At 35.5% G+C, this 26,662-nt stretch overlaps 1 protein-coding gene and 1 long non-coding RNA gene across 3 annotated transcripts in view; both read left to right on the top strand.

Moving 5' to 3' along the window:
* The window catches only part of fam20b (FAM20B glycosaminoglycan xylosylkinase), a 28,399-nt gene extending 6,464 nt beyond the window's left edge, over positions 1-21,935 (top strand). For both annotated transcript variants that reach the window (XM_007259480.4, XM_022664809.2), the window contains exons 2-8: positions 1,863-2,351; positions 6,597-6,683; positions 6,957-7,066; positions 10,330-10,501; positions 12,263-12,454; positions 12,545-12,604; positions 20,704-21,935. In XM_007259480.4, coding sequence (XP_007259542.2) covers positions 1,975-2,351; positions 6,597-6,683; positions 6,957-7,066; positions 10,330-10,501; positions 12,263-12,454; positions 12,545-12,604; positions 20,704-20,935 — 1,230 coding nt within the window. In that variant the 5' untranslated portion in view covers positions 1,863-1,974 and the 3' untranslated portion in view covers positions 20,936-21,935. The remainder of the gene's footprint in view (positions 1-1,862; positions 2,352-6,596; positions 6,684-6,956; positions 7,067-10,329; positions 10,502-12,262; positions 12,455-12,544; positions 12,605-20,703) is intronic.
* LOC125803006 (uncharacterized) lies at positions 3,053-4,436 on the top strand. Its single transcript, XR_007440062.1, has 2 exons — positions 3,053-3,324; positions 4,108-4,436. It is a non-coding gene; the product is annotated as an uncharacterized LOC125803006 (long non-coding RNA).
* Positions 21,936-26,662: the final 4,727 nt, after the last annotated feature.

Here is a 26,662-nt window from a genome sequence, read left to right as displayed (position 1 = left end):
TAACGTCATTGTGATATCCCAGTGATTCCTCTGTCACTGAAGACCCACATTCCTGCACATTTTATTGTTTTTGTAACACATTACCTTCTCCAGGACCAGTGTATATTTTGGAGGCTTTTTTTTCAATAAGTTTTCAATAAATTTTTATAAATCAAATCGTTTTGAATCAAAAATCGATTTTGAATCGAATCGTGGCCCCCAAAATCGGAATCGAATCGAATCGTGAGATAGTAAAAGATTCCCACCCCTACTGCTTTGGGGCTTCATGTTTTATAGCTTGGAATTCTGTAACAAATCTAAATGCTTAATGTCAGACTGCCGTTTTTGTTTTTTTAATTTATATTTATATTTGATTCACACTAACTGGTATTCTACCTAATTTGACTCGTTTGTGTATCTGGAAATGTGATCAATTTAATGTTGCTAAATAGTCAATTCAAAGGTGAAATGATGAAAAAGATGAAAGATCTTTGCATATTACATTTTAAGCTACTTTTACTCCCCTTTATGTTACTGATTGTGTTTGTATCATTGTTGCATTTTGTTTTCATGAACTTTGAAAATTCCAGCCCACTGTCAGTTTAGCATTTTGACGTTCCAGTGGGTGGATGAAAAGAATTAATTTCTGTGGCTCTGGTTTGACTGGAGGAACGGTGTGCAAGACAAAGACATCAATCACAGTCAGGTTCTCTTCCCCAGGCATAACAGTAGAAGCAACCAAAGACAGTAGGAGAAGTATTTGCTTGTTCTTTTCATAATTCTGCAGTGGAAAATAGTGCATGCTTTAATGTGTGTATACTTAATTCATCATGTAGATCACACATCTATAGAAACCCAGTGTGGCATATCTTATGTAGTTAAATCCAGTCTGTATTTTTGTACAGATCTGTGTTTGAGTGAGAGCAATTTGTTTCTCTTACGTCTTCAGGTTTTTATTTTTTTTGCATTCTTTGTCTAAACTACCATGCACCCTTCTTCAAAGCATCATCTGGTGTCCTCGAGGTGCCATTACCGGACATTATTGTCCAGTCATCATCAGAGAGTTCTCAGAAGGCTCAGAGTAGTCCAGCAGACTAAGACGCTGGCACTATGATGTGAAGATCACTGGTTGGAATCACAGATCATGCCACTTCACCATCGGCAGCTGAAGTTCGAGGGAGTGTAATGGTTCCTGCTGGTTTAAATGTGCCAACATATAATTACCAACCTTGGAATTTGATAAAGCCAAACTGGGGAACAACATGCAATAAAATTCAGATCAGTTATTTGGTGCACAGTTAAAATGAAAGAACTCACTGATGAACTCAGACATCAAATGCATGCAAAACAATGGAAAACTGTTGTGGTTTTCCTGGTAAAGAAAAACCCTCTTCACCACATTTGGCCAGATCAACATTTGTACAAAGATCAACTTGGCCAGAATGAAGGGAAAAGAATAGTGTGAAGCGGAAAAAGAACTGTTTATAAGCCACAACACACCATCTCACCTGTTAAGCATGGTGGAGGTGTTGCCATGGACATGTATGGCTAGCAGTGGAAGTGGAAGTGCCTTATTTATTGTATTTTTTGACTTCTGAAGTCTCAAGTAAGATTATTTTATCTGCTTAGATTCAGCCAAGTAGAAATGGACAATAACCAGAATTACTGTAAATTTTCTGTACTTTCTGTCAAACAAAAATAATTGAAATGTTTCAAAAGGGGTTGAAATAGTAATATTTTACATTGACCTATTTTTCTTCAGCTCCTATTGTTTTAAACATAAATAATAAACAGATAGTCTTGAGTTTAAAATGTATTTTTTTCTACCTGTTACTTACTCCTCCTTTCTTTCTCTCTCTCCGTTCTGTTTTCTCACTTCGTAGTTTTCCGTTTCCTGTGATCGGTCTGTCTCCTGCTCATGCAGTGCTGGTGAGCAGGCTGTCGGAGGTGCGATGCCCTGGGCGTGACCTCGTGTGACCCTTCCCCTCCACCACCATGAAGCTGAAGCAGCGCGTGGTGGTGCTCTGCGGAGTTCTGCTGCTGCTGGGCCTGGCCAAGGTGTTCCTGCTAGATGGAGGCGAGGGCTCAGCTGCCAGCCGCCGTGACCTCCGTGCCTTCCGCAAGATGGAGGCCAGCTTGCTGTTGGCCAAAGGTGCACGCCTCACGCACACCCTGCAGTCTCCATGGGAGGTTGCCGCCCAGTGGGTAGGGCCACGTGAGGTCTATCCAGATGATACGCCAGAGCTAGCTGCGGTGCTCAATGCCCTGGCCAGTGCCCGCGTGGAGAGGGCTGACGTCGGCTACAAGGGCACCCAGCTTAAAGCCCTGCTGGTGCTGGATGGAGGGCAGAAGGTGGTGTTCAAGCCCAAGAGGTAAGAGGATGGATGAGTGTGGTCGTGACACTAGTAAGAAATGTAAAAGATGTACTCTGTACAGGACAAGAGAACATTATACATCACAAGCATACATGTTATGATTTATTAACAAATAATTATGTATTTTGTTAATTGGATATGCATATTCAGCGACCCAAAAGTAGTCAAATCAGCCTATGCTTGCTGTTTTCAAATACATTGTGGAAGAACCGTAATCAGCTGGATGTATTTTCAAGTCTAAAAGAATTAGTCTAACTTAAATTCCATTTTTTGTACACCAATATAATAACCAGATTTAAGTTGTTTTCAGCCAATTTGGACAAGCAGAGTTAGGCAACATCTGAATTAGAAAGAACAATTCTCACCAACTCTTATTTTGGTTGTTCCCACCTTCAGCAAAAGATGCGAAAGGTTTGTAATGCTATACTGTAAAATGATGTATAAAGTCTGCTGTTGTAGTTAGAACTGCTGTTTGCTACAATACAGTGATTTCCCATATAATTACATCATTACATGTTTATGGAAGTAAAACAGTGTCACCAGATTTTGAATTTTAAAAGCACTTGAATATTTAGCACTGAATTATTTTACATTGCATTTTACATGCAATTATTGCATGTGATTTTTTTTGCCTCTGAATTAAACACTTTAATTTTTCAGTATATCATTTTCACTTATTTTATTTGAATGTAAAAAAAATTCAAAAGCAAAAATTCAAGTTTTAAAAATTCAATTAAAATAAATTCAGGTTGCTCAAATTCGACCTGTCAAATTCGACTGCTAAAATACAACGCTCAAAATTCGCTGTAAACATCCGGGACACACAGGATGAGCAATCGATTCAGTCTTCAATCGAGCCAACAACCAGCCAATCACATCACGCTCCGAAGATCACGTGACAGGTAGCGCCTCAGTACATCAGAGCCGCTCAACGCAGCTCGCAGCCCCCTCCGCTGCTGCTCTCGAGAAGGTGAGTGTAAAACAGCTGAAAACAGGGCATTTACCTCACCACTGTGGCCATGTAATATCACTTAAACGGTGTAGAAATCCTCACTTTAACCACGGTTTGCTCTGTGGTTTGTAAACATATTAAATTAAGATAGATATCCAGATATACCTTGTTAAACTAACTAACTAAATAAATAAAGCTCCTCTGTTCATTTCAGAAAGAGCTTCAAACACGAACACTAGATCAATTATTTATAAATACAGCCAGACTGTGAGGAAGATAATTACTACTGTAGAATCTGAGATAGTAACTTAGTTTGCTAAATTATAGCTACCTATCTTGCTAGTTAGCTGTGGGACTGTGTGATTATAGACAAGATACTACCTAGTTAGCTGTTTGTTTAGCAATACCTTATTTACACTTTGCTGCAAAGTATGTTGCTTAGTGTACTGGCCACTGTCTAAATAAATATATTGAGCTATATTACACTTACTGTACCCCTCTCAGGCCGGTCCTCTTATTAAATAAAGGAGATTTATTACAGTTACTATATACCTCTCAGGCTGGTAACTAGGTCTAGATGTATGTGTGGGGATTATCTAATTTGTAATCAGTGCAATATTTATTAGTGATGTCTTTTATACATTTTTATTTATATTTAGGTCATGTTAATAAATGAGAATCAAATATTGCAACCCATGAGAGAGTATTATTAGTAATATTTATTAAATGTTTTATGTTAATAATAATTATCACATTTTGTAAATGCTGTCGCTAAAAGTGAATCTGATGTTTTTATTTAAGGTTGAAAAGAAGATGAAGTTTCAGCTTGCAGCTATGGAGAGTTCACCACGAAAAGAACGAAGTCAAAGAATACAAAGATCTGTCCATATTCTGAAGTCACCACTTGAAGATTTTATGCAGAATTATTTGGATTATGAATAGGAACCACATTATTTGCAACAGCTTTTATTATTTATACAAACAAGTTGAACATGATATGATGTGCCAGAATATAGGGAGGCTGCCTAAAACATACAAAAAAAAATACAGAACACATGTAAACAACTAAAGAAAAACAGAACATGGCACATGTAAATAAATCAAATAAACACAGCACAGACTGCATGAAATTGGATTTCTTTATTTGTTCTTTAAAAGTTTGGAGAAAGGAAACCTGTGGAATACAAAAGAAACTTGAAAAATTACTGCATTTGACACATGAATATAATTAAACATTTTAAGAACATTACCTACCTTTTATTATCCTTTCTTTTTCTGGGAGAAAATATCCTGTTTAAGAAAATGAAGGCAAGAAATATGACTGTGTTAAACTTGGTGTTGTTTGGATTCAGTATTTACTTCATTTATATTTATATAAAACATTTTTGCAATTATTATTGCATTGGTTTTGGCACAAACCAATTACTAATGCATCTCAGAAAATCTGAAGATCATGAGAATATCATAATTTAACAGAAATTATACATTACACTACATGTAAAGTGACATATTCCAAATCATTTTTACCTGGCTAAAAGTTCATTGAACCAGAATTACTGTCCTAACCTTAACCCAGTTTACTAGAATATGTAGTTTAAACTTAAAATAAAAAAAAGTTAAATGTGTCGCTTTAAACATAAGGTGACCGTTTACTGAACGATATTAAACACAAATATATATTTTTCACTTTTGAGATGCACTAGTAAACAGGACTAATCATGCTGTATCTTAATTACACAAGCATTTTAGGACTATTATTTACTGTTGATATCCTCAGTTAAAGCCTGAGTTGAATTGTTAACAAATTTATAAAATATATATTAAATATAAACTCAATATCATAAAATAAATACTGGTCATATCTTAAATTATCTCTGTTAAATTAGTTAGTAAAGAGACAAAAAGCAATTCTAATAAATTAAAAGTGCTTTTAAAATTCAAAATCTGGTGACACTGTTTTACTTCCATACATGTTTGACATTGTCACAATCCAAACAAGAATCGAAAGAGGTAGAGGCACACTGTGCAGGAATTATTGTAACAGCATGTTCCTCACACTAAACTTTGGTGGAGTCACATGATACAGTTTTCATGTTTGTTGTAAAAAGACACACAGACACAAAAAATTACTGAGAAATTCCTGACAAAGTGAAATCTAGAAATCAAAACTACAATGTCAGAAATTCTTTCAAGATTTTTTTTGTGTTTGTGGGTATGTTTGTGATTTTGTGTTTGTGGTTGTGTGTGTAAAGTTTATTGCAAGTAGTTGGTGTCCTAATATGATTGGCAAAGTGGTTTTGAATGATCATTTCATTGTTGTCCAATGAAAAACATGTATTTCCAAAAGATCAACTTTAGAAAAGAAAATGAAAACCTTTTAAAACTTTTTTTTTAATGGAATTTAATGTAAAAATAATTTACCCCTAATTATCACATCAGGGTACTACACTAATATGTCCAGTATGATTAATTTTACTTTAATCCTGGATATATGGAGATGAATGCAGTGCATTATTAGTATCATGACTTTCTGGATCAGTGACTTCTGGTGCAAATCTGATAAAATTCTTCTAATTTTTAATATTTCAGTTAGGGGTGTGCCATATCATATCATATGCAATAAAGGAATTTAATTTCCATTTGTTGCAGTAGTGTATTCTTAAAACCATTTTTTTAATTCAGTGTTTTGTCATATCGCCAAGAGTATTGTTATTGCAAAAAATAATATGAAATATTGTGATATTATTTTAGGGCCATAACGCCCACCCGTACATCAGATCATCACCTTTAACAAACTTATTAATGTCTGACAATGTGAAAACGCAGCTGTGCCAAGAAAACACCATATTGTCCTGTGCTAGACTGAGATCAGAAGAAATAAAATAGGGTTGTCTCATAAACACACAAACTGACCCCCTCTTACCAGTTTATCTAATTTGATTGAGTTAGTTCTGTAACATTTAAATCTTGTACAGACCTTGCCTGTAGATTCCTGGAAAATATGTGTTTTAAATACCTCTCACAGTAAAAAAAAACAAAACTCCTAGTAGATAGACATTTGCCGCTTTTTTCAGAGTAGGATTTTTCTCTTTCTATATTCTAAGTCTGGAAAGACTCTGCATAATATGCTACTGTTCAGTTTAGCATATTTTCTCATTTTAAAAATGTAAAAACAAATATGAAACTGTTCTGGACAGCAGCTCTCTTGTCATTTGATTAGTATTGTGGCTTTAGCTGTGATGAAATAAAGCTGGGTTCATTAAGCAACCATTTGTTTTTTCTTTTCACAGGTACAACAGAGATTACATAGTAGAGGGGGAGCCATATGCAGGATATGATCGACATAATGCAGAAATAGCTGCTTTTCACCTGGACAGGTAAGTAGGAAAGAATACAGAGAACCAGAAACCACAGGCATGGATAATAAGATAATAATATTGACAGAGCATTTCGAACCGGTTTTATGCACCTACACACCTAGACACACCCTTGTATGCATACAGATAGTAGACGTTAATAGTAAACTGTTACTGAACTACACTGATGAATTGTTGTATTTTTTTTTTTTACAGTTTTATTTGCATTGAGATCTAGTTATGAGAACAGTTTTTTTGTCTGTGAGGATAGTTTATCATGTTTGCCTTCTGCAGGATCCTGGGGTTTAGGAGAGCACCTCTGGTGGTCGGGCGATTTGTGAACCTGCGGACAGAGATAAAGCCTGTAGCTACAGACCAACTACTGAGCACGTTCCTCATGCATGGTAAGTCTTATCCACTGTTTCTCTCTATTTATTTATTTATTTATTTAAATATGCTGCCATTCTGAGCCACTCCATGAGAGTCTGGCACAACTTCCCATTATTTATTTATATTATCAGAATTATATAGTAGTATGTGGAATACCTATATATGCTGCCGGACCAAAAAACCTCATCTCATTTTTATCTCAACTCCTCTCCATTTTTTGACTTTTTGGCGTAATGTGAATCTGAGAGTTGTTTACTATGTTTACATATTCTCAAAATGTATTGATGAATGGACCAATAAAAATGATTCAGAATGACTTCTTTTTACATTAACTTTCACTGGATAACAGGAAGGTTTTTTTTTTTTTTCATTTTCCAGTAAATGATCAAATGTAAGTAGTTAGCACAAATTTGATTCAAGACAGGGAAAGAGGAATTTCAGTTGACAATAGACAAATTTGTAATTTCTGGTAAAGTTCTCTTTTTAGTTCTGCTTTTATAGGTTTCATTTTTGTTACTGGTGACAAACATTTGGTAAATTTCCGAAAGTTAGCATCTAAAATACACGTGTTATTTGGCAGGACTTCTGCAGTGTTTTTATGTGACAAAAAGAGAAGCAGTTCTGCTTATGAAGGATTCTCTCTTCTATTGAAGCTGTGGCCAGTTTCCTATTCTATTACTAGACAGAGAGGTCAGTGGAGGAACTTTCTGATTGCTCACCTGGTGTTAATATCTCTCTCAAGTGATCTGCTTACAAACAGTGATTATAAACACCCTGCAATTAGAAACACCGTAGAGCCCAATAAAAAAAAAACTGTACAGTGATTTGTGTTGCACATCCCTGGCTTTATTAGTAATATTATTTAGTTATGCAAATGTTACTGAACGAAAGATGGGATCACTGAATCATTTACATTTATTTGTTTCTAATCACCATCAGAAAGCCTGTGATTGTTTTAAATGAGTGTTTTAAAATGAGTTTATCTTTTTTAGGGTTCAAGCACCGAAGGTGCGTAGAACCCTATTGTTTTTGCTAAGATTTTTCTTATTATTATTATTATTCTTTTTCTCCTGTAAAAACAGTTGTGCAGCCTAAACCGTAAGTCATAGAGAAATGAAACTTGGTAGGTAGATGTAGGGTCAGTGCATCTCGGTGGACAACAAAAATGGCACCGATTGGTCAAGTGGTGGCGCTATAAACAAGGAAATTCATTTTTCACAATTTTCTCAATAACTCAAAAACCATAAGACCTACATTCAAAATTCTTTTTTTGATGGATTCCTTGGGTCAATACCAACAACTTTCCAATTTGGACCATGCACTTCCGTCTATATAGATTTTTTGCTAATTTGCATAATATGCAAAACCTACTTTTGCAAACTAGTCCTAGGAATTTTGACCAATCCTGGCATGTTTGGTATCAAAACACTCGTGAGAGCATGCGCTTCAATATTCATTAAGAAAAAGTTGAAATATGTAAACAATATGGCCGCCATATGCAAATTAGTCCTTCCGGATATATGCCCCATTCACTTCAAGAGGTAAATTTGGAACACTGTTTCTCAGCAACCGTGCAACCTAGCAAGTTGAAACTTTGCATGCAGAATCTATCATACAGCCTCTAAAGGATGTTCAAAAGGCAACTTAATCAATCAACATGGCTGAACACCATCAGCCAATCAGCATTCAGCAGACATTTTGGCAGGCTGAATGTTGCCCAATCTGGATGATATTTGGCAGTTATGTTCAGGTGGAGACACTGTAGTGACCTGCAAAGTGCTGAAACAATCCGCCCACTGGGGGGCGCTGTTCCAAAAAAACGAGTATATGTCAATCATGCTGTACTATTTTGACATCTAATTGTTTTTGCCATATTTAGTACAGTGGCTCTGACAAATTTCTCAATACAACTATGTTTAAAAAGTGCTTTGTTCATTCATAATTGCTAATTGTTTGAAAATAGCTATATTGAAACTACTCTCTGGATATTTGGCCTATCACCTCCATTTCAGTCTTGCTGCACACTGTAGAGTCTCTAGGTAAATGTTCATTAAAAACATTTGTGAAAATTTCACATACAATACTCTCCAGGCATCAAGCAATCTGTGCGTCCTTGGAATTTCTAACCTAAATTGCTGTAACTCTGCAGTATTTGCTGTAATCTCACAATGTTAAAGACCTCTGTACAATATCACTCTGATGAAGCGCCATTTAATACAGAACTAGATTAAGAATAACTTGACATTACATGTCATATCAGAACATTCACTCCTTTGTGCCTCTGCTCAACATTAATCACAGGTGAAAGACTTTTGATCATTTCTAAATGTGACAGAATGTCTCCAATTGTGTTAGACCTTCTTACACATCACCATCCTATGCTCTAGTAGGCACCATTGTGCTAGTTGGTGCTTGATGAAGCGCCATTTAATTCAGAACTAGATTTATAATAACTTCGTAATTACATGTCATATCAGAACATTCACTCCTTTGTGTTAATTTAAACTTGTTTGGTCAAACATTTCAGCTTGTTCTGCAAAGGTTCAAAGGTCAATCTGAATACCACTTTGTGAACATTCTGGTTGAAGCCACCTGATCAATACCAATAACATGTAGACACCTTTTGACTAGTTCTAACTCACTTAATGAATATCCTACAAAGTTCACTAGATTTACATGTGAATTTAAGCACTGATCAGGTTGAAAGGCCTCTGCTCAACATTAATAACAGGTGAAAAACTTGATAATTTCTAAATGTGACAGGGCATCTCCAATCATATTAGACCTTCTTACACATCACCATTCAATGCTCCAGTAGGCACCATTGTGCAAGTTGGTGCTTGAACCCGATGATTGCCGCTTGCGGCTATATTTATTATTTTGTTTTTAATTATTTATTATTAATTTTAACCTTTTTATTCTAATGTTTTATATTTTTATTCTTAAGTTCTTAGTTCATTATTATTCATTTTATCATTACTTATCATTCTTATCATTTTACTTTACTTTTACTATTATTATCTTTTCTTTATTTGAATTCTTTACTTTTTGTGTCAATTTGTTTTGATTGTCTATATATATATATATATATATATATATATATATATATATATATATATATATATATTAATCTATATAAAATGTTGATTTAAAATATATTTAAAGTATTTATTTTATTTATTTATTTTAATTTTTTACTATTTTTTTTCCTTATTATTTTTTTTCCTAACATATTTCAAATAAAACTGTGTGTGATCTCTGTCTGTTGTCTCTGTAGGGAATAATACGTGTTTCTATGGGAAGTGTTATTACTGCAGAGAGAGTGAGCCCGCGTGTGCTGAGGGTGACATCATGGAGGGCTCAGTGACTCTCTGGCTGCCTGATGTCTGGCCGCTACAGAAACACAGACACCCTTGGGGGCGCACCTACAGAGAAGGCAAACTCGCCAGGTACGCCCACACTTTCACACATGGTGTCTTATTGGGTGGCAAATCATCAGTCAGAAGCTTCTAATAACTGAAACTAATTGAAAATATAGTAACAATATATAATAATGGTACATTTCATTAACAGTACTAACAACAGATTATCTCAACTAATTTTTATTTGACACGAGTTAAAACATTATCACAACTCATTCCTCAATTCACTACTAGTAACAGCACTACTTCTTAAGCATTAAAATTTAGCCTTTTCTTAAATGATTTTGATTAAATGATCAAATGATTAAAGATATTTAGATATAGACATTTAGCGTTGTTCTGTGTTATTCTGTTTATGTATTATTCTAAGATATTCTCTATAAATAGTAAATGTATTATGTAACTGTATATACACTGTCTCTCTGTCTGAACATTTCTATGGAAAAGGAATATCTTAAGCAAGTATGGAATGAAAATGCAAATTTGTAGGTAGATTTTGAGGTGCTTAATTTAAGTTATTACTTCAGCATTTTAAAGAAATGATTCGGTTCTATGAGCATGTTTGCTATAGAGTTCTTTGTTTACTGACTTTTTTTTTTTTTACCCCACCATGGATGTTAGTAATTTAGGGAGAAAAAATGCCTTGACAGAAACTTTCAATTTCTATGAAAATCATGTTGCTTATGTGCTTCTTCACATGCCTTTCCCGTATGCTGTACAAATGCATGCTGATTGTGGCTAACCACAGAATAATCCCTTCTGGCTTGTTGGGCACAATTTCACACACTGGATCTGTATCTCTACTCACATGTCTGTCTGGCTCAGAGGCTGGTGCATTTAACTACACATTTCTCATTATCTTCAGTGTGGAATAATCACAGTGCCTCGGTAATGCAGAGAATTTCCTTACCTTTAGATTCTTTTAAATGGAAAACCTAGTGATCAAAAGACACATTTGTAAATGGGCTGTTGGTTAATACTGACTTACAAATTGTAAGTACTTTGTGAGATCTGCTGATACCCTGAATCCTCGCAGTCTGCTGAGGACCAGCAGACTGCGAGACAGCCCCATCCATCAGGCTGTGAGGATGCTGAACTCTCTTCCTGCTCTACCCCCCATCCCAATCCTGCCCCCAGCACACACTCACTCAGCATCCTGACCCCCCCACTAATAAAGTACTGAAACTCTGCACTACAATGCACAAAGTACTGGTCCCTTGCAAACGGACTTGCACTACACAACACCTGCACTACTGATATACTTGCACTGTCAATACGCACTTTAATTCCACTTAATTAAACTGTGAACTTTAAGGACTTACGCACCCATTCACTTTACCAGCCTTAAGCTATATACCATATACTGTATTTGCACTACTGTTATTTACTATTTTTACTGTCATTCCATCTCAATCACCATCAATATTGCACTATTGTCTTACGTATGTTTATTGTGTCTTGCTGTATTGAACATATAGTGTCTCCCACTCTTTTATATTATAATTATATATCTATTTTTACTTATTTACTTATATTTATACATCTATTCCTCCCCCACACCACTGCACCTTGTTTTTGTCTCATGTATGTCTATTTGTGTCCCTGCTGTATTGTACACATAGTGTCTCCCATTCTCCTTTATTATATCTATTATCTGTACTTGCTGTAAAATTGGGAAGGAGAGTAACGTAATTTCAATTCTCTGTATGTCCTGTACATATGCAGTATTGACAATAAAACTACTTGACTTGACTTGAATACACTTACGTTTGTGTGTGTGTGTTTTAGGTGGGAGTATGATGAGAGTTACTGTGAGGCAGTGAAGAAGATGCCTCCGTATGATGCTGGTCCACGTCTCTTGGATGTTATTGACACAGCCATTTTCGATTACCTCATCGGCAACGCAGATCGTCATCACTATGAGAGTTTCCAAGATGATGGTGGAGCCAGTATGCTTATTCTTCTGGACAATGCCAAAAGGTGAAGACAGAAAGAGGGACAAATAGGGGAAGAACTTGGAAAAGAAAGTTTTAATTTTAATGTGTTCTTCTGTGTGTTTCTGGTTTGCAGTTTTGGAAACCCATCCTTAGACGAAAGAAGCATTTTGGCTCCTCTCTATCAGTGCTGCATGTAAGTAAACACACACAGACACCTATTCCCCCCTCCGAGAGAGAAAGAGAGGAAGAGAGAGACCTTAAATCTGTGATTTGAAACAGACATACTCATACATGCCAGTTTATGGATGCCTACTGTATCTGCACAGATTTAACCCTCCTATTACGTTCAAATTTACTAATCTTTAATGTTTGGCGTCAATTTGACCCCAGCTATTTTAAACTACAGAAATGTATTATATAATATTATGACGTTTGGGGTCAAAATTGATTTGTATAAACCTATATCTCTGCATCATCGCTATGTTGTGTAAACTATCAATATATATGGAGGAACAATATATTCCTCCACTGAATGAGAAATATCAAAGTTCTCATGAGAATTATGTTTTCTCCGCCCCCCCGTTGAATGGTAGTGTTTCTAGCAATAATACAGATATAATTGTTATTTTAGGCATCTAAAGTTTTTTGAAGATTATAAAATTACATGTCAAAGTGACCTTCACATCATTCAACAGAAATGTGTGATCTCAAACAACACCGATGTATACAAAATGTGTACAGGACACAAAAACATACCATCACATTCATTTTATGTTTACCCAGTTGTTTCCAATAAATTAGGAAAAGTCAGTAAATATGAAGTAAATAAAATTTATATTACCTTCTTATTTAAAGGCGCTAAACATGCAAACTCCATCAATACAAAGAGAGAAGCATTATACTAATAACATATAAAGAACCTGAAAATGCATGGACAATATTATTTTCAGTCTCTGCAAACAGGTGTGGGCTTACCAGCAAATTCTTAATTAAAAAAAATGATCACTTCATACTCCAGACTGTCCAAGCATGTGTTTACATGCCTGTGCCACAATTGTGTTTGAACACAATTACATTTATGTATCATTTTGTATACCTAACAAAACTTTCATAAAGGTTTCCTCACAACACTTAAATACACATTTAAATCAGAGTCTCTTTAGAGCATCAACACCTTATCAAAATATAGATACATCTCTTTTAGTTCCTTATATAACCTTTAATTTAACCAGGCAGGTAATAAAGCATACGTTCATATTCACAATAATCTTAAAAATAATATTTACAGTGCTGGGAGCTCCCATGCTCCACTAGTTCTAGTATTGCACACAGTGATTAAAACATTTGTCATTTGTCAGAACTGGTAAGGCCAGTTGTTCTCTTTGGGAGCTAATGAATGGCTATAGCATCAACAGGAATTGAACAAGCAATCTCCTGAGGGTGGGGCTTGAATGATCAGGGCAAATTTTAACACCAGATGTTCTTTATCATCAACCTTGAACAAGACAAAAACAAAACCAATACAGCTGTGCTCTTGGGTGTGTGGTTACTTCTGGACATAACAGGAAATTGCAGTGTTTATGTGCATTTGTAAGGAAAACCCCTTGCTTAAGGGATGCATTTAATTTCAGCTGTCATCTGATTTAATAATTGGGAAATTATAGGCAACTTTTGCAGCACAAGAGTATGTTTTACTCACCTTTGCAGTTTAATTTCGAGAAAGTGTTCATTTGTTTGACCTTATCTGGATTATAGAATGAATGGCTCTGATGATATTATGATATTATTAATGAAATAAGATATTCATCAAAATGCAAGTCATAATGCATAAGGACAACTAAATTAACCACTTCTGAAGCTGCTGGCCAGCCCAAAGCAGATTTCGAGTTTCAGTTCTTTTATTTTTGAGATGTCTGGCATGAATGGCAAGCTTAATGTTACAATGCATTTTAGTGGTAAAATGGTGTAATTTTGTAAAACCCTCAGGGTTTGCAAGCTGCACAAAACCAGAGACAGCAAAGCAGCTGCAGTTTAAATATGTCTTTTGAATGTTTGTTTTTCTCCAAATATGGTCTTGTGTGCATTCATCAAAAAGTCCAACTTTTGCAACACCTGTCACCTGGTGTCATGCAGGGGAACATCCAGAAGGTCCTCAACACATTTGAGATCCAATTTTGTTTATGGTAATTTAAGTTAGTGTTTTCCTCCATGGTAACCTCCCTTGCGTGTTTTTCTTATGCTACTAATTGTGATCACAGAATCTCTAATTCTTTCATTTAAACTCAGTCATAAAGAAACACAACTAGAATATGTTGTTCATTAAGTAAATGATATGCTTGTTACAATGCTTACATTATTACAACCTTTTGTACAAAAGTTATTCTTGGTGATATTGCCTAGTATGCTTTTCTTACATGAAGAAGCTGGTATGTCAAATATGTTTAATAAATGTGGTTTTATTTAATTAGTTTTATTTATTTACAGTATTTAAAATAGTTTTTATTCCATTTACAATGTCTGAATAGGCATGATGATTAAAAATGAACTCTTTAACTCTGAAGTAAGTCTTTAAAAGGGTGTAATTGCAATTTTAATGCTATTGTATAAGCGCTATATTAATACCATAAAATGGTCTTATATGACATGGTGTCTGTATATCAGTTATTTTCTAAGAGTGCTGTTTTTTTCTGTAATGCACAGAAAATAAGACTTTATATTCTACTAAAGAATCTATATAGGAAATAAATCCAATTAACTAAAATATTATAAAATGTATATATAAAAAAAATAAATAATAGTTTTTTAATTCCACTGCATTGGAATCATGTGTGTAATATTTTAAATATATTAAATTAGTAAAAAATAGCTGTTCATTTCCCTCAATGGCTCTACTTCTCCTTTTTTACCAGTGGTTTTGCAGTGGATGAGGCCAAGCTACTGTTTCATTGGTTTATAAACTTGTTCATTGGCTGGTTCGCGGTCTATGCTGATGGACAACAGCTCTCAAAAAGTGTTATGTGCAACAAAACATAAATATACATGAAAGGCTCTGAAAGGGTTCATTTTTGCGATTTGGTAAAAGTTTTTGTGGCCTGAAGGAAGCACTTGTTATGTGCAGTGTTGGGAGTAACGGCGTTACTTTTTTTTCAGTAACGAGTAATCTAACTAATTACTATGACTGTAACTATAACACCGTTACCATTTCCGACACCCCGTTACTGCACGTTACTTTAGCCGCTCAATGAACTTTTTTTTTTTTTTTTTTTTTTTTTTTTTTTTTTTTTTTTAACTTTGCTTTGCCCTGGTTAACCCCTCCTCTTTCCGGTGAACTTGAGCTTCTGGCCGCTGTGCCTGTAGGTTTACGTGGTTTGGCGTGGTGAAGTGAGGCACAATTGTGACGATTTGCATGCTCTAATCAATTCAGTGATTGCTGTGGACAGTGTTGTGCCAGTTCACAGCTTTTCTAAACTAGTTCTAGTTCAGTTCATACATGCTCAAAGTGAACAGTTCACGTTCAAAGTTCACAATTTTAATTCTGAACTAGTTCAAAGTTCAGTTCATTTTACTTTTTTCGTGAGATATTCAAATAAGTACTTTTTTCACACTACAAGCTAGAAATCACTATACGTTATTTGAAACTGCTCATTGTAGACATTTGCTCATGACACTGCAATTGTGTGTTTCTTACCAGGTGATGAAAATGTTCATAAGGAGAACCGGTATCTGTCTTCGTGCCATCACTTCCACTATATAATTGATTTTCTTTTTTTTTTTTTTTACAGGTGAATAAAAAAAAGTAACGTGATAGTTACTTTTACTGGTAACTAGTTACTTTTATAGTGGAGTAACTCCGTTAGTAACTCAGTTACGAGTAACTATAACTAATTACTTTTTCAAAGTAACGTGCCCAACACTGGTTATGTGATTAGTATATAAGTATAGTATAAGTATATAAGTATATGGTTTAAGGATTTTTAAATACCAAACCAGAATATTAAGTGAATATTTTATGTTTTTTGACTAGATTTAAATCTATAGTCATAAACCTAATGCTTTAGATCTTTTAAGTTTTGCTATTCATTAATTTTCCACATACCTTGTCTTTTGGCTGTTAGGTAAGTTTGTTACAGTAATACATACTCAAGACGAGACACACAGGCAACGGTATGGTAAATTCCACAGACTGACACCTTGGTTCATGCCAGGAGAATGCTACTATCCTAAAAGCACAGGCAAATTGCATTGATAAGGTTTGATAGGCAGAAACAGTGTCTGTTGGATTTTCGTGGTTTGAGACCAGTTTGTTCCAGTGAAAGAATTTTTGTATGTAATATCAGGCAATTAGAGAAAATGATATTCCTCATTTGGTCATGGACTGTATTCCTTATGTGAGGATGACAAATCATCCTCAATTTCCTCTTTGTTTCTGTGGGTTTTGCTTCTTACTTCCTGTCTCCACAATGTCCAAAAAATTATATATACATTGTTTTTCTCATGCTTGCGGTTTCTAGCTTTGTGCAGAGCTTTTATGTAAGCGTGATGATGCACAAACGTCCATTCAAAGTTCTGTTTTCTGTAGATTAATAGGGTTTTCTCTGCCAGTCAACAAACCTGCCCTAAGAATCAACTTACTTATATTAAGAATTTTATTCCATGCATTTTCTAAAGACGAATAATGTGGCACATCTATTGCAGTGCTTTGCAGTGTTTAAATTCATTTCATTTTGTATTAGCATAAAATATAGGAAAAACAATTAATTGATCTACAGTGGTATGAAAACGTTTGGGCACCCCTGAAAATGTTATGATTTTCCTTTATAAATCATTAGTTGTTGGAAGCAGCAGTTTCAATTAAATATATCATATAGCCAGTGTTGGGAAGGTTACTTTTAAAATGTAATCCCTTACAGATTACTGATTACATCACTTAAAATGTAATTTGTAACGTAATCAGTTACATTACTTCAAGTGAGTAACGTAATCTGATTACTTTGGATTACTTACAATATTGTCATTTTTTAAGCCTGAATAAATGTAGCAACCACATATTGCATATTATTATTTTATTTTTCTTTCCAGTTAACAATTAGATAAACAAATAAAACAGCCTTTTTAATCACTCTATAAAAATACTTATGAAAACATTTCATCAAACAATTTTATGAAACACTTCTATAAATTGATGATAAAACCATTTAAAACCAAACAATGTAACAACAACTGTAAACTATCTACTTGCAGGTTTGCCACCAGTGTTAATTTTGACAACAAATTTTGATTTAGTCTTAGTCATAGTTTTGTGATGAAAATAGCATTTAGTTTTAGTCACAATTTAGTCATCTGAAATGTTTTTAGTTTTAGTCGACTTAATGTCATAAGAATATAGTCTACTAAAATTACAGTAAATTTAGTCGACTAAAATGTAAAGGGTGTAAATGTAAATGCTTTTTCATCAGTTCCCTTGAATTATTAACTATACACTTATACGAAATGAAACGTTTAATAACCACTTGAGTAATACTGTTAATGTTTGAAAATGAAATATATTTATATATGATTTAATGTATATTATTATTATAGGTGTGTGACTAGTTTACATTCAAAATTTAGCTCTAGAAATCAGGTCATAAAACATCTGAATAGTTAAATTATAGTTTGAACAGCGTTGTAGATGCAAAAACAGCTTTTAAATGATCTAGTTTTATCTCCAGCACTAACCCAGCACACCTACTGGAGCTACAGTCTATAAATGAGATCAAAAACACACCTTCACACACTGTCCTGTAGAGATGCTCTCAGGATGTACTGAGAAACTTATGAGAAAGTGCTGTATAGAACTTTACACAGACTTTTGGGTTCATAGATTCACTTATTTTATTGTTTTATTTCCGTTGTATTATCGAGTTCCTTTCTGACCTGTTCCTGCTTTAACACTAGCTATATCTTTCCCACTGTGAGACTAAACAGATGATCTGATCTTAATGAGTTAGGGTTCTGTATCAGTTCTGTGTTTTAGTGCACTGCTGAGTTAAACACATCAGCTCATGAAATAACATCAGCATTAAAACGCTGATCCCTGTATGAAGATCTGTGTGACTCTGGTCTGCAGAAGCTGAAAGATTAGTGGTGTTTTTACCGGAGATGGAGTCGCTCCACACGGTTTACACATTATCTTGTTTTTCGCGACGTCAAAGGAGAAATATATCGCCTCTCCCCTCTCTCTCTCTCTCTCTCTCCCTGCTGAACACTGTCGAGTTAGCTTCCAGTCGAGCTCCATAACGACAGGTTAATTCCCGGGTTTGTAACTGAGCGCGTGGCGCTACTGCAGGAGAGGCGGTTACTGATTGGATGACTACCCCGCTTGTCCCGCCTCTCCACCTTCGCTAAAGTAGCAGTGATTGGATCTCTTCCTAACTGGACCCTACCTTTCACAAAACTAAATCAGTTCTGATTGGATTTCGTCCCTGCCAAACATTTTCGTCTCGTTTTTATTCGTTGACCAAATGTCAGTTAATTTCGTATCGTTGTGTGTGTGGAGCCGCTGTCTGGCAGACAGTTCCCTGTCATATCAGAGCGATTTCACCGCAAAATGTTATTTGCGTTTTGTCAGTGTTGGATTGGAAGAGCAAAAATAGGGAAGTACCGCAATGTAACCCTTTTATTTTAGAGTAACTGTAATCTGATTACCACTTACTGAAGCAGTAACTGTAACGGATTACAGTTACTTATAATTTGTAATCTGATTACGTAACGCCGTTACATGTAATCCGTTACTTCCCAACACTGCATATAGCAGATGAACACAGTGCAATGAACAAGTACAAATCTGACTGAACTGGAAATGTTTTGTAAAGAAGAATGGTCCAAAAGACCTTCAACCAAAAGCCAGACTCTATAAGCTAAAGGAAGTGTTTAGAGGCTGTTATTTCTGTTAAAGGAGGATCTACTAAATATTGATGTATTTTTTTGCCAAATTTTGTTTAAAGAATTATTGCACACTTTCTGTAACTCTTCTTCTCAAATATCACTGTGCTCTTCTGTTATATGATCTATTTAACAGAAATTGCTAAACTGAACAACTGATGATTACCAGGTGCTCAAACTTTTTCATACCACTGTTATGGGCATTTGCACAACAGGTCCATATCTAGTTTTTGTCACTGGCATACTTGTTTGTACTGGAGTTTTAAATCATTTCCTGAATGGGGATGCCCGGTTTTTGGAATTTGGAGCTTCTCATTTACTCTACAGTTATGACTTAAACTGCAAAGTGATAGTAAATTCCACTCACTTAGTACATAAAAAACACAGCTAGGGATTCGTTATGAAAGCTTGTGAGAGTCCACATCATGTTCTGATTCCTCCAGTAATCCTAAACCTAGTAGCTGGTATTTCAGAGAAACACTGAAAGTCCAATGTTATAATAAACCGTCCTCCTGTTTTATTTCGATGTTTGATAATGGCCGTCAACAGTGGATAAAGAGTGAGTCATTGAGGTCATTGAGCTTCTGGTAAAGACTGGGAGGCTTCAAAGAATTAGGCATAGTGTGAGTAGCCACAAACAGGACACAAGAGTTATCTCTGCCATCAAATCATTTCATGACTGAAAACCCCTCGCAGCTGCAGCCCACTCTGTTGGTTTAAATGTTAAGTGCACATTCGCATATCTCTCTGTGCAGCTTGGAAATAAGTGTGTTTAGGCTTGTAAAACAGCACATAACGAGTATAAAGACAGTAAAAAAAAAAAAAAAAAAAAAAATGTTGTTGAGAGGTTGAGTAAGTTGAATGCACATACAGTACGCATGCTTTCACATAAAGTATTCTTGTGCAAGTGTTGGTTTCTTTGTAAATTGTTGAATTGTTGAAAAAGTCCTCTTTGTATGTTTTGTTCCCATATGGCTGCCCAGTGCTCCAGTCTTGTCTTGTACTGGTTTGATTTTGACTATATATAGCAGAATGACAGAAATGTCTGTGACATCAGTATTAAATTGAATATAAATAACACCGATTAAGCTTTGTAGTGCTGTTGTGTGTTCTGTTTTTTTTTTTTTTTTTTTTCCAATTTCTGGTGTTTGACTGCACATAACTTTCTCCTGTCCATTATTTCCAGAAGACTGCTGTTTCATGGTTTGCTCTCACATTGAATAATTTGCAAGTCTGTCTCTCGCTTTTTCTCACTGTCACTTTCTCTCTCTCTTACTCACTGTGATTCTCTTTCTATGTCATTCTCTCATTCTCTGTTTCTCTGTCCCACACTCACTCTCTCTCTCACTCTCTCTCTTTCTCACACAGGGTCCGAGTGTCCACTTGGAACAGACTGAACCTGCTGAAGGGCGGAGCATTGAGCTCGGCCATGCGTCAGGCAACAACCCATGACCCCGCTTACCCCGTGCTGACCGAGCCTCACCTGGCCGCACTCGATCGGCGCCTTATTGGCGTCCTGGCGACTGTTCGGCAGTGCATGGAGCTGCAGGGAGCTGAGAGCACACTTATTGAAGATCGCATGAATCTGCCTCACCCCTGATGTCTCGAGAGAGAGAGAGAGAGAGAGAGAGAGAGAGAGCAAGTGACACGGAGGGAATAGAGACGAATGCTGCTGGTCAACGTGTTCTCTGTCTTTACTCTGACTTCCTGCTCTGACTGTTACAGGGAGACTTTAAGACCTTGAGGAAGTGACCTTGTCATGAGCAGGTCGTTGTTAGAGTTGACGCAGACCTTGGCTGCTCTGAGCCGCAATTCGGAAATGTCTTTTCCCGACATGCGCGCGCATTACACGTTACAACTAAACATCTGTTTTTCTTCTTCTGAGTGGGATTGTCACAGACTTCTCTGCTTACCAATGTTCTTATTTTTCCTGTTATTTCTTTCTATGAATTTCTATGAATCTGTCTTATCTCTGTGGGTGTACGGGGCGCTGGTGCTCAGTTCCGAAAGAGTCCTCCTACAGTGACCTAGGCAGACTGACAGAGTGCCGTCCTCACCGCTGAGCTCTGGGCAGGGGCATTCCGTGCCGGCTGTGGGGGTGTTCGTAGACCCCGGGCTGCCCCCCCTGCGCCTTGAAGTGTCATAACTGAGGTCACAGATGAAAGTATCGACAGAACTGTTCCTCTCACCATAAACAGATTGTACATACTCAACTAATTATTTAATAACAATATTGATAAATTGTGAATAATGTTATTGATTTTAAGAATTATTATAATGATGAGAGATATGATGCAGGGTTGTCTGCTTTAAAACGTACAGTTTGAGTGCAGTACTGGAAAGAAACGGGTGGTGGGGAGAAGATATTGCTACTGATTCTCAGAGATAACATGACAGCACTGGAAAGCTGTATAAGAGCCTTTTCAAATTAAAAAACAAAAATGAATTCATCGTTTATCTTGTTTTTATATTAGATTTTTTTTTTGTGTGAGAATGTCTGCCCCCATTCATTGCTCAGAAATGTTTGTGTTTTATTATTATTGTTTTTTTTTATCAAATTAAATCGTATCACTGATCCCAGATGCACTCAGTCAGCTGAAGTATGTATGGATGTGTGTCTTCTTTGTTGTAAAACTATTATTTATTATTATTAAATTAACCTGGGCTGATTTTTGTTGTTGTAGGGGTTAGATTGGTGACACACATCTTCCATTCTCAACAAAAGAAGCAAACAAGCATGATGGATCCAAGTGTTTGCTCTGTAATTGAAAACATACCAGCTGGTGGCACCTCCATTTGTGCCCACAATAGGCATTATGTTTGGAAGGGTAATGATATTTTATTAGCCGTAGTTTGAGAAGATGTGGTGGTGCACATGGTAGCCTTCACCTTTCCAGCACTGGTAGCATCATGTAATAAAGAGAGTCCGAGGTAGGGAGCGAGAAAGAGAAAACTTGCCTTTGCTGATTAAATGCATCTGGGGGTCAGAGATGTGCAGTAGCTTTTTTTTTTTTTTTTTTTTTTAAATCATCTCAGGACCTGTCTGTAAAGTGCAAACTTGTTGTTTGTGCTTTTGCTTTAAATGTACAACTGTGTCAGATTTTTAAGTCCTAGAAGTAGATAAGGACAACAAAATTGAACAATTTGAAAGTTATTGAGAAAAATGATCCAATTTTATTCCATGTGTAAAACATGGTGGTGGTAGTATTATTGTTTGGGCCTCTTTTTCTGCATCTGGATCAGGACGGCTTGCCATCATTAATAGATGAAAGAATTCTGAATTATACCAGCAGATTGTAAAGGAACATGTCAGGACAGCCGTGTTTAAGCTGATATTCATGAGAACTACATGAATATTTTTGGAACTCACATATGTATTGCTGGATCATTTTCCTCAATAAATAAATCTAAGTCTAATATTTTGTCTCATTCATTATTGTGGTTATCCTTTAATACTTTAAAGTAAAACAATCGATTAAGTTTTAGGGTAAATTTACGCAGAAATACAGAAAATTCTAAAGGCTTTGCAAACTTTCAAGCACCACAGTACTTTAACCTGGCATATTAGAGTAGGTTTAACTGTGAGATATATAGAGCGTTGCAAATGTATTCAACCACCTTATCAGTCATCACATTTCTCTGTATTACAAATTACAAGTACACAGATTGTTGTTGTTCTAGAAAGTAATTTTATTGCAAACCAATATGCTGCTAAGAATTATTTCTCTCATATCTACTACAACCTACTTATTTTTTATTTTTATTTTTAGATTCAAAGCAGCTGGGTCTTCATCAGGGCAAAAGCTTTTATGTCTGAGTTTTCACATTTGCATGTGTATGTTTTTAAGTTACCAGTTTGCATTTAAGGTATCTTAGTACAAATACATTGTTACATTAATTAAGTAGAAAATTTGATGATCTAATCTTTACAGTTGTAATAATTGTTTTAGGCAACTTTTTACTTCTACTCCTTACATTTTTACCCAATTATCTAAAGTTTTAACCTTGTTTCTCCTTTTTAATGTCAGCTTGTTTTCAATCTTCTTTTAATCATTGTTAAAAAAAAAACTATCATCCAGTGAATTTGATTGTGGTTGGATGAGACGTATAAACATATAGGATTCTGACACCCTATTGGTTTATAAACGATCCATCACACCTGCACATGTCATGCCCACACTCCAGCAAGAACATAGCAGATGTATGTCTAGTATGAAGATTATCCAAACAGAGACTCGAGAGAAATTGAGACAAATGTGTTAACTAAGCTACATTAATATATTTATATTGTACTAAAATACATTCATTTTAAATGAGCTTATTTGCAGCTGAAACAGGGAGCCTAGTGCATCACAGTTCATTAAGATTACCAATTTAACTTTTGTCCTTAATGGATTTTTTTTTTCTTTCTTTGAATTTTGTCCTTTAGGTAACACTTTATAATAACTTTCATTAATATATGTTTAACTAATGATCTGTAGATGTGAACAAAGCAGTAGTCAGAATTTGAATATTAAAGGTCACCTTCCGCGAAAATCCGATTTTTCTTGTTTTTTGTGGAATACAGTAGGTCTCTCCGAGTTGAATGTGTACACCTGCACATTAAACTGTTTTGCAGCCCCCATTGTCTGCAGGAGCTAAGCAAAGAAATCCCCCTCCCCCCCTCCGAAAAACGGGTGAATTTTGAATTATCTTTCTGCCTACGTAGGCAGAAACTCACAGACCAGCCCACCTTGGCTCGAGAAACTCCCAGAGGCGGAGCTGAAGCGACGCAACATCACCGCTCATCAGTTAGGAGGTGGGAGGCAGTGAGCGGCAGAGCGGCGGAGGGGCGTCGCAGTGCTCCTAGCCAATCAGAGGAGAGATATTTGCATGCTGTTTGCATGTATGAATATTCATGAGCAAAGCTGGAATCCGGTCATTTTGGACACACCCCTAAAACAGTCCATTAAAAAAGAGCTATACAGAGACACCTGAGCACTTTTTTTTTACAAAAACGGCTCACATGTCATTCATTCATACTAGAGACCACAACTAGACATTTTAAAATGAAAGAAAAAACGACGGAAGGTGACCTTTAACAAATGCTCACACATGACACTTATTTATCAGCATGGATATTTATATGAAAAATGTTAGAAAATCTACAGCTAATCAGAATTTGAACATAATACATACGAATTTTAAACCTGGCAAATGTTTATCAATTGCAGTTCATGTTGCCAATGCGTTCATTAGTATTAGTACAAATGTAATAGCAACTTTTTAGTTTCTAAAATGTGAAAAATAACAGTTCGCATCAAATTCAAACTCTTACAATCTTTAAGAAACTCCTGAAGACTGAGCTCTTCAAAGAGCACTTACTCTCCTAACACCTCTAACACACTAACTACTTCTAACCTCATTTCCTTCTTCCCCTCCTTCACTCCTCTATCCTATTATTTCCCCTTGACCTCCTTTAGGCCCTATCTAAAGATGATTTTACCTTTAACTTCTATTATTTTTTTAATTCACTATTGTAAGTCGCTTTGGATAAAAGCGTCTGCCAAATATAAGTAATAATAATAAGTAATAATAATAATTAATGCTATATTAATAAATGTTATTATAAAGTGTTACCTATACTTTAAAGTCATTTTGAAAGCAGTACTTTTATACTAAAAAGCTTGAGTTGATACTTTAATTTCTACAGAAGTATTTTAAATAGTATCTATACTAATACCTGAGTAACGAATGAATGTTTTTAATTTACCACAGAAATGAATTTGTTTTAAGAAGTAAGACAGCGTTCACTGATTTTCATATCGAAGTGTTATTGGTTCAAGTATTTAGATATTTAATTTTTGTTCATTATATAATTCAGAAAAGTAAACTGTCATATTTTATATCCATTACATTCAGATTTTCATGAGTAAAAGTAAATCAAAAAAGGTCACTGCACATGTAATATATATAAAATGACATTTTACTTTTAAAATGTTATTATTTACAAAAGTAAATGATTTTTTTATTTATTTAGCTCACTGATGTATTTAGTTTGAGTATGTTGTTTATCTGTGCTCCGATAGGGGCAATCGTTATCCGTGCCACACTTGTACTGACCTCTTTACGGCAGCATCTATTCGATTACTGGAAATATGGAGGAGAGAATACTTTGATTATGTTTGTTGCTGCTTATCGTTTTATAATATCCAGTGAGTGAGACTGAAACTTTAGAAGGTTAAGTGTTCAGTCTGTGTGGATATTTCTCTAACATGATGAAAGGATTTCTCTATCTGCAGCTTCCCCCCCGATCTTGCTCTCTCTTCCCATGATTAATAATTCAGACCACTGTGTTGCCCTGAACGCCGCTTTCACGGCATGACACAGGTTTGGTGTGTTTGCAAACTGGGCTATGGAATTTCCAAACTCACTTGTGACAGCAGATGCGCTGCTAGCATTGCCCCTTAACCACCAATCAGCTCGAGCGCTCGCAGTCATTTCAGAATTCAATTCACTGCCTCGAATGACTGGATCCCTCAACCACACTTGCTCATTCTGAACTCTCAGATCAATCTGCTTCTCTTGACACTGTGTGTGTGTGTGTGTGTGTGTGTTGAGACTGAGATCAGCTGCTGGTATTGGCTTTAGATGATGTTTGTGATGAGTGCAGTGAGTGCATGTATCTGGACGAGTGGTAACTGTAAGAGGGACTGCCCTGTGGATTATCCAGCCCAGTGCTGGTAGTTGTGATGTTCTCTGAAGGGCTGTGACCTACAGCGTACGTGTTTGTGTAAAAACGTAGAGGAAGAGAGTGTGTGTGTGTTTTTGTGGACATTCAAGATGACTAAACCTAAACAAGGTAAAAATCTAGAATGCAGGGAAATTTATATTAAGTAAGTGATTGCTGTATGTAGAATTTGACCTTACTGAACAGCTTCTAAATTTAGTTTCCACCGAGTTTACCACGCTAAAGTTCCACTAATACATAAAAAGACATTTCTGTAGTCAAGGGGCATTTTCTGTTCTCTGTATTTGATGTTCAGGGTTACTCTGACTGAATTAAAAAAAAAAGTTGCTTTGTAAAGTGAAAAGTCATTCAATCAATGTGTGAATTTTGTCTATTTTAATTATATTTACTTGGCATTTTTAATATTAAATTGCATCATTAATACAAAAGAAATAATAACAAAAAATAAACATAGAAAAAAAAAACATGCATTAAAACATGCACCGTTTAATCCATCACAGTGACATTTTATAAGTAACAATCAGAACTTTCTAACACATGACTTTATGAATCTTTTAAAACCTAAAATTTTGTTGTACGTGAAAAGGTTGTATTTTT

Source organism: Astyanax mexicanus, chromosome 1, assembly GCF_023375975.1.
Source record: "Astyanax mexicanus isolate ESR-SI-001 chromosome 1, AstMex3_surface, whole genome shotgun sequence".
Classification (NCBI taxonomy): Eukaryota; Metazoa; Chordata; class Actinopteri; order Characiformes; family Acestrorhamphidae; genus Astyanax; species Astyanax mexicanus.
This window is presented reverse-complemented; position numbering and strand designations above follow the sequence as displayed.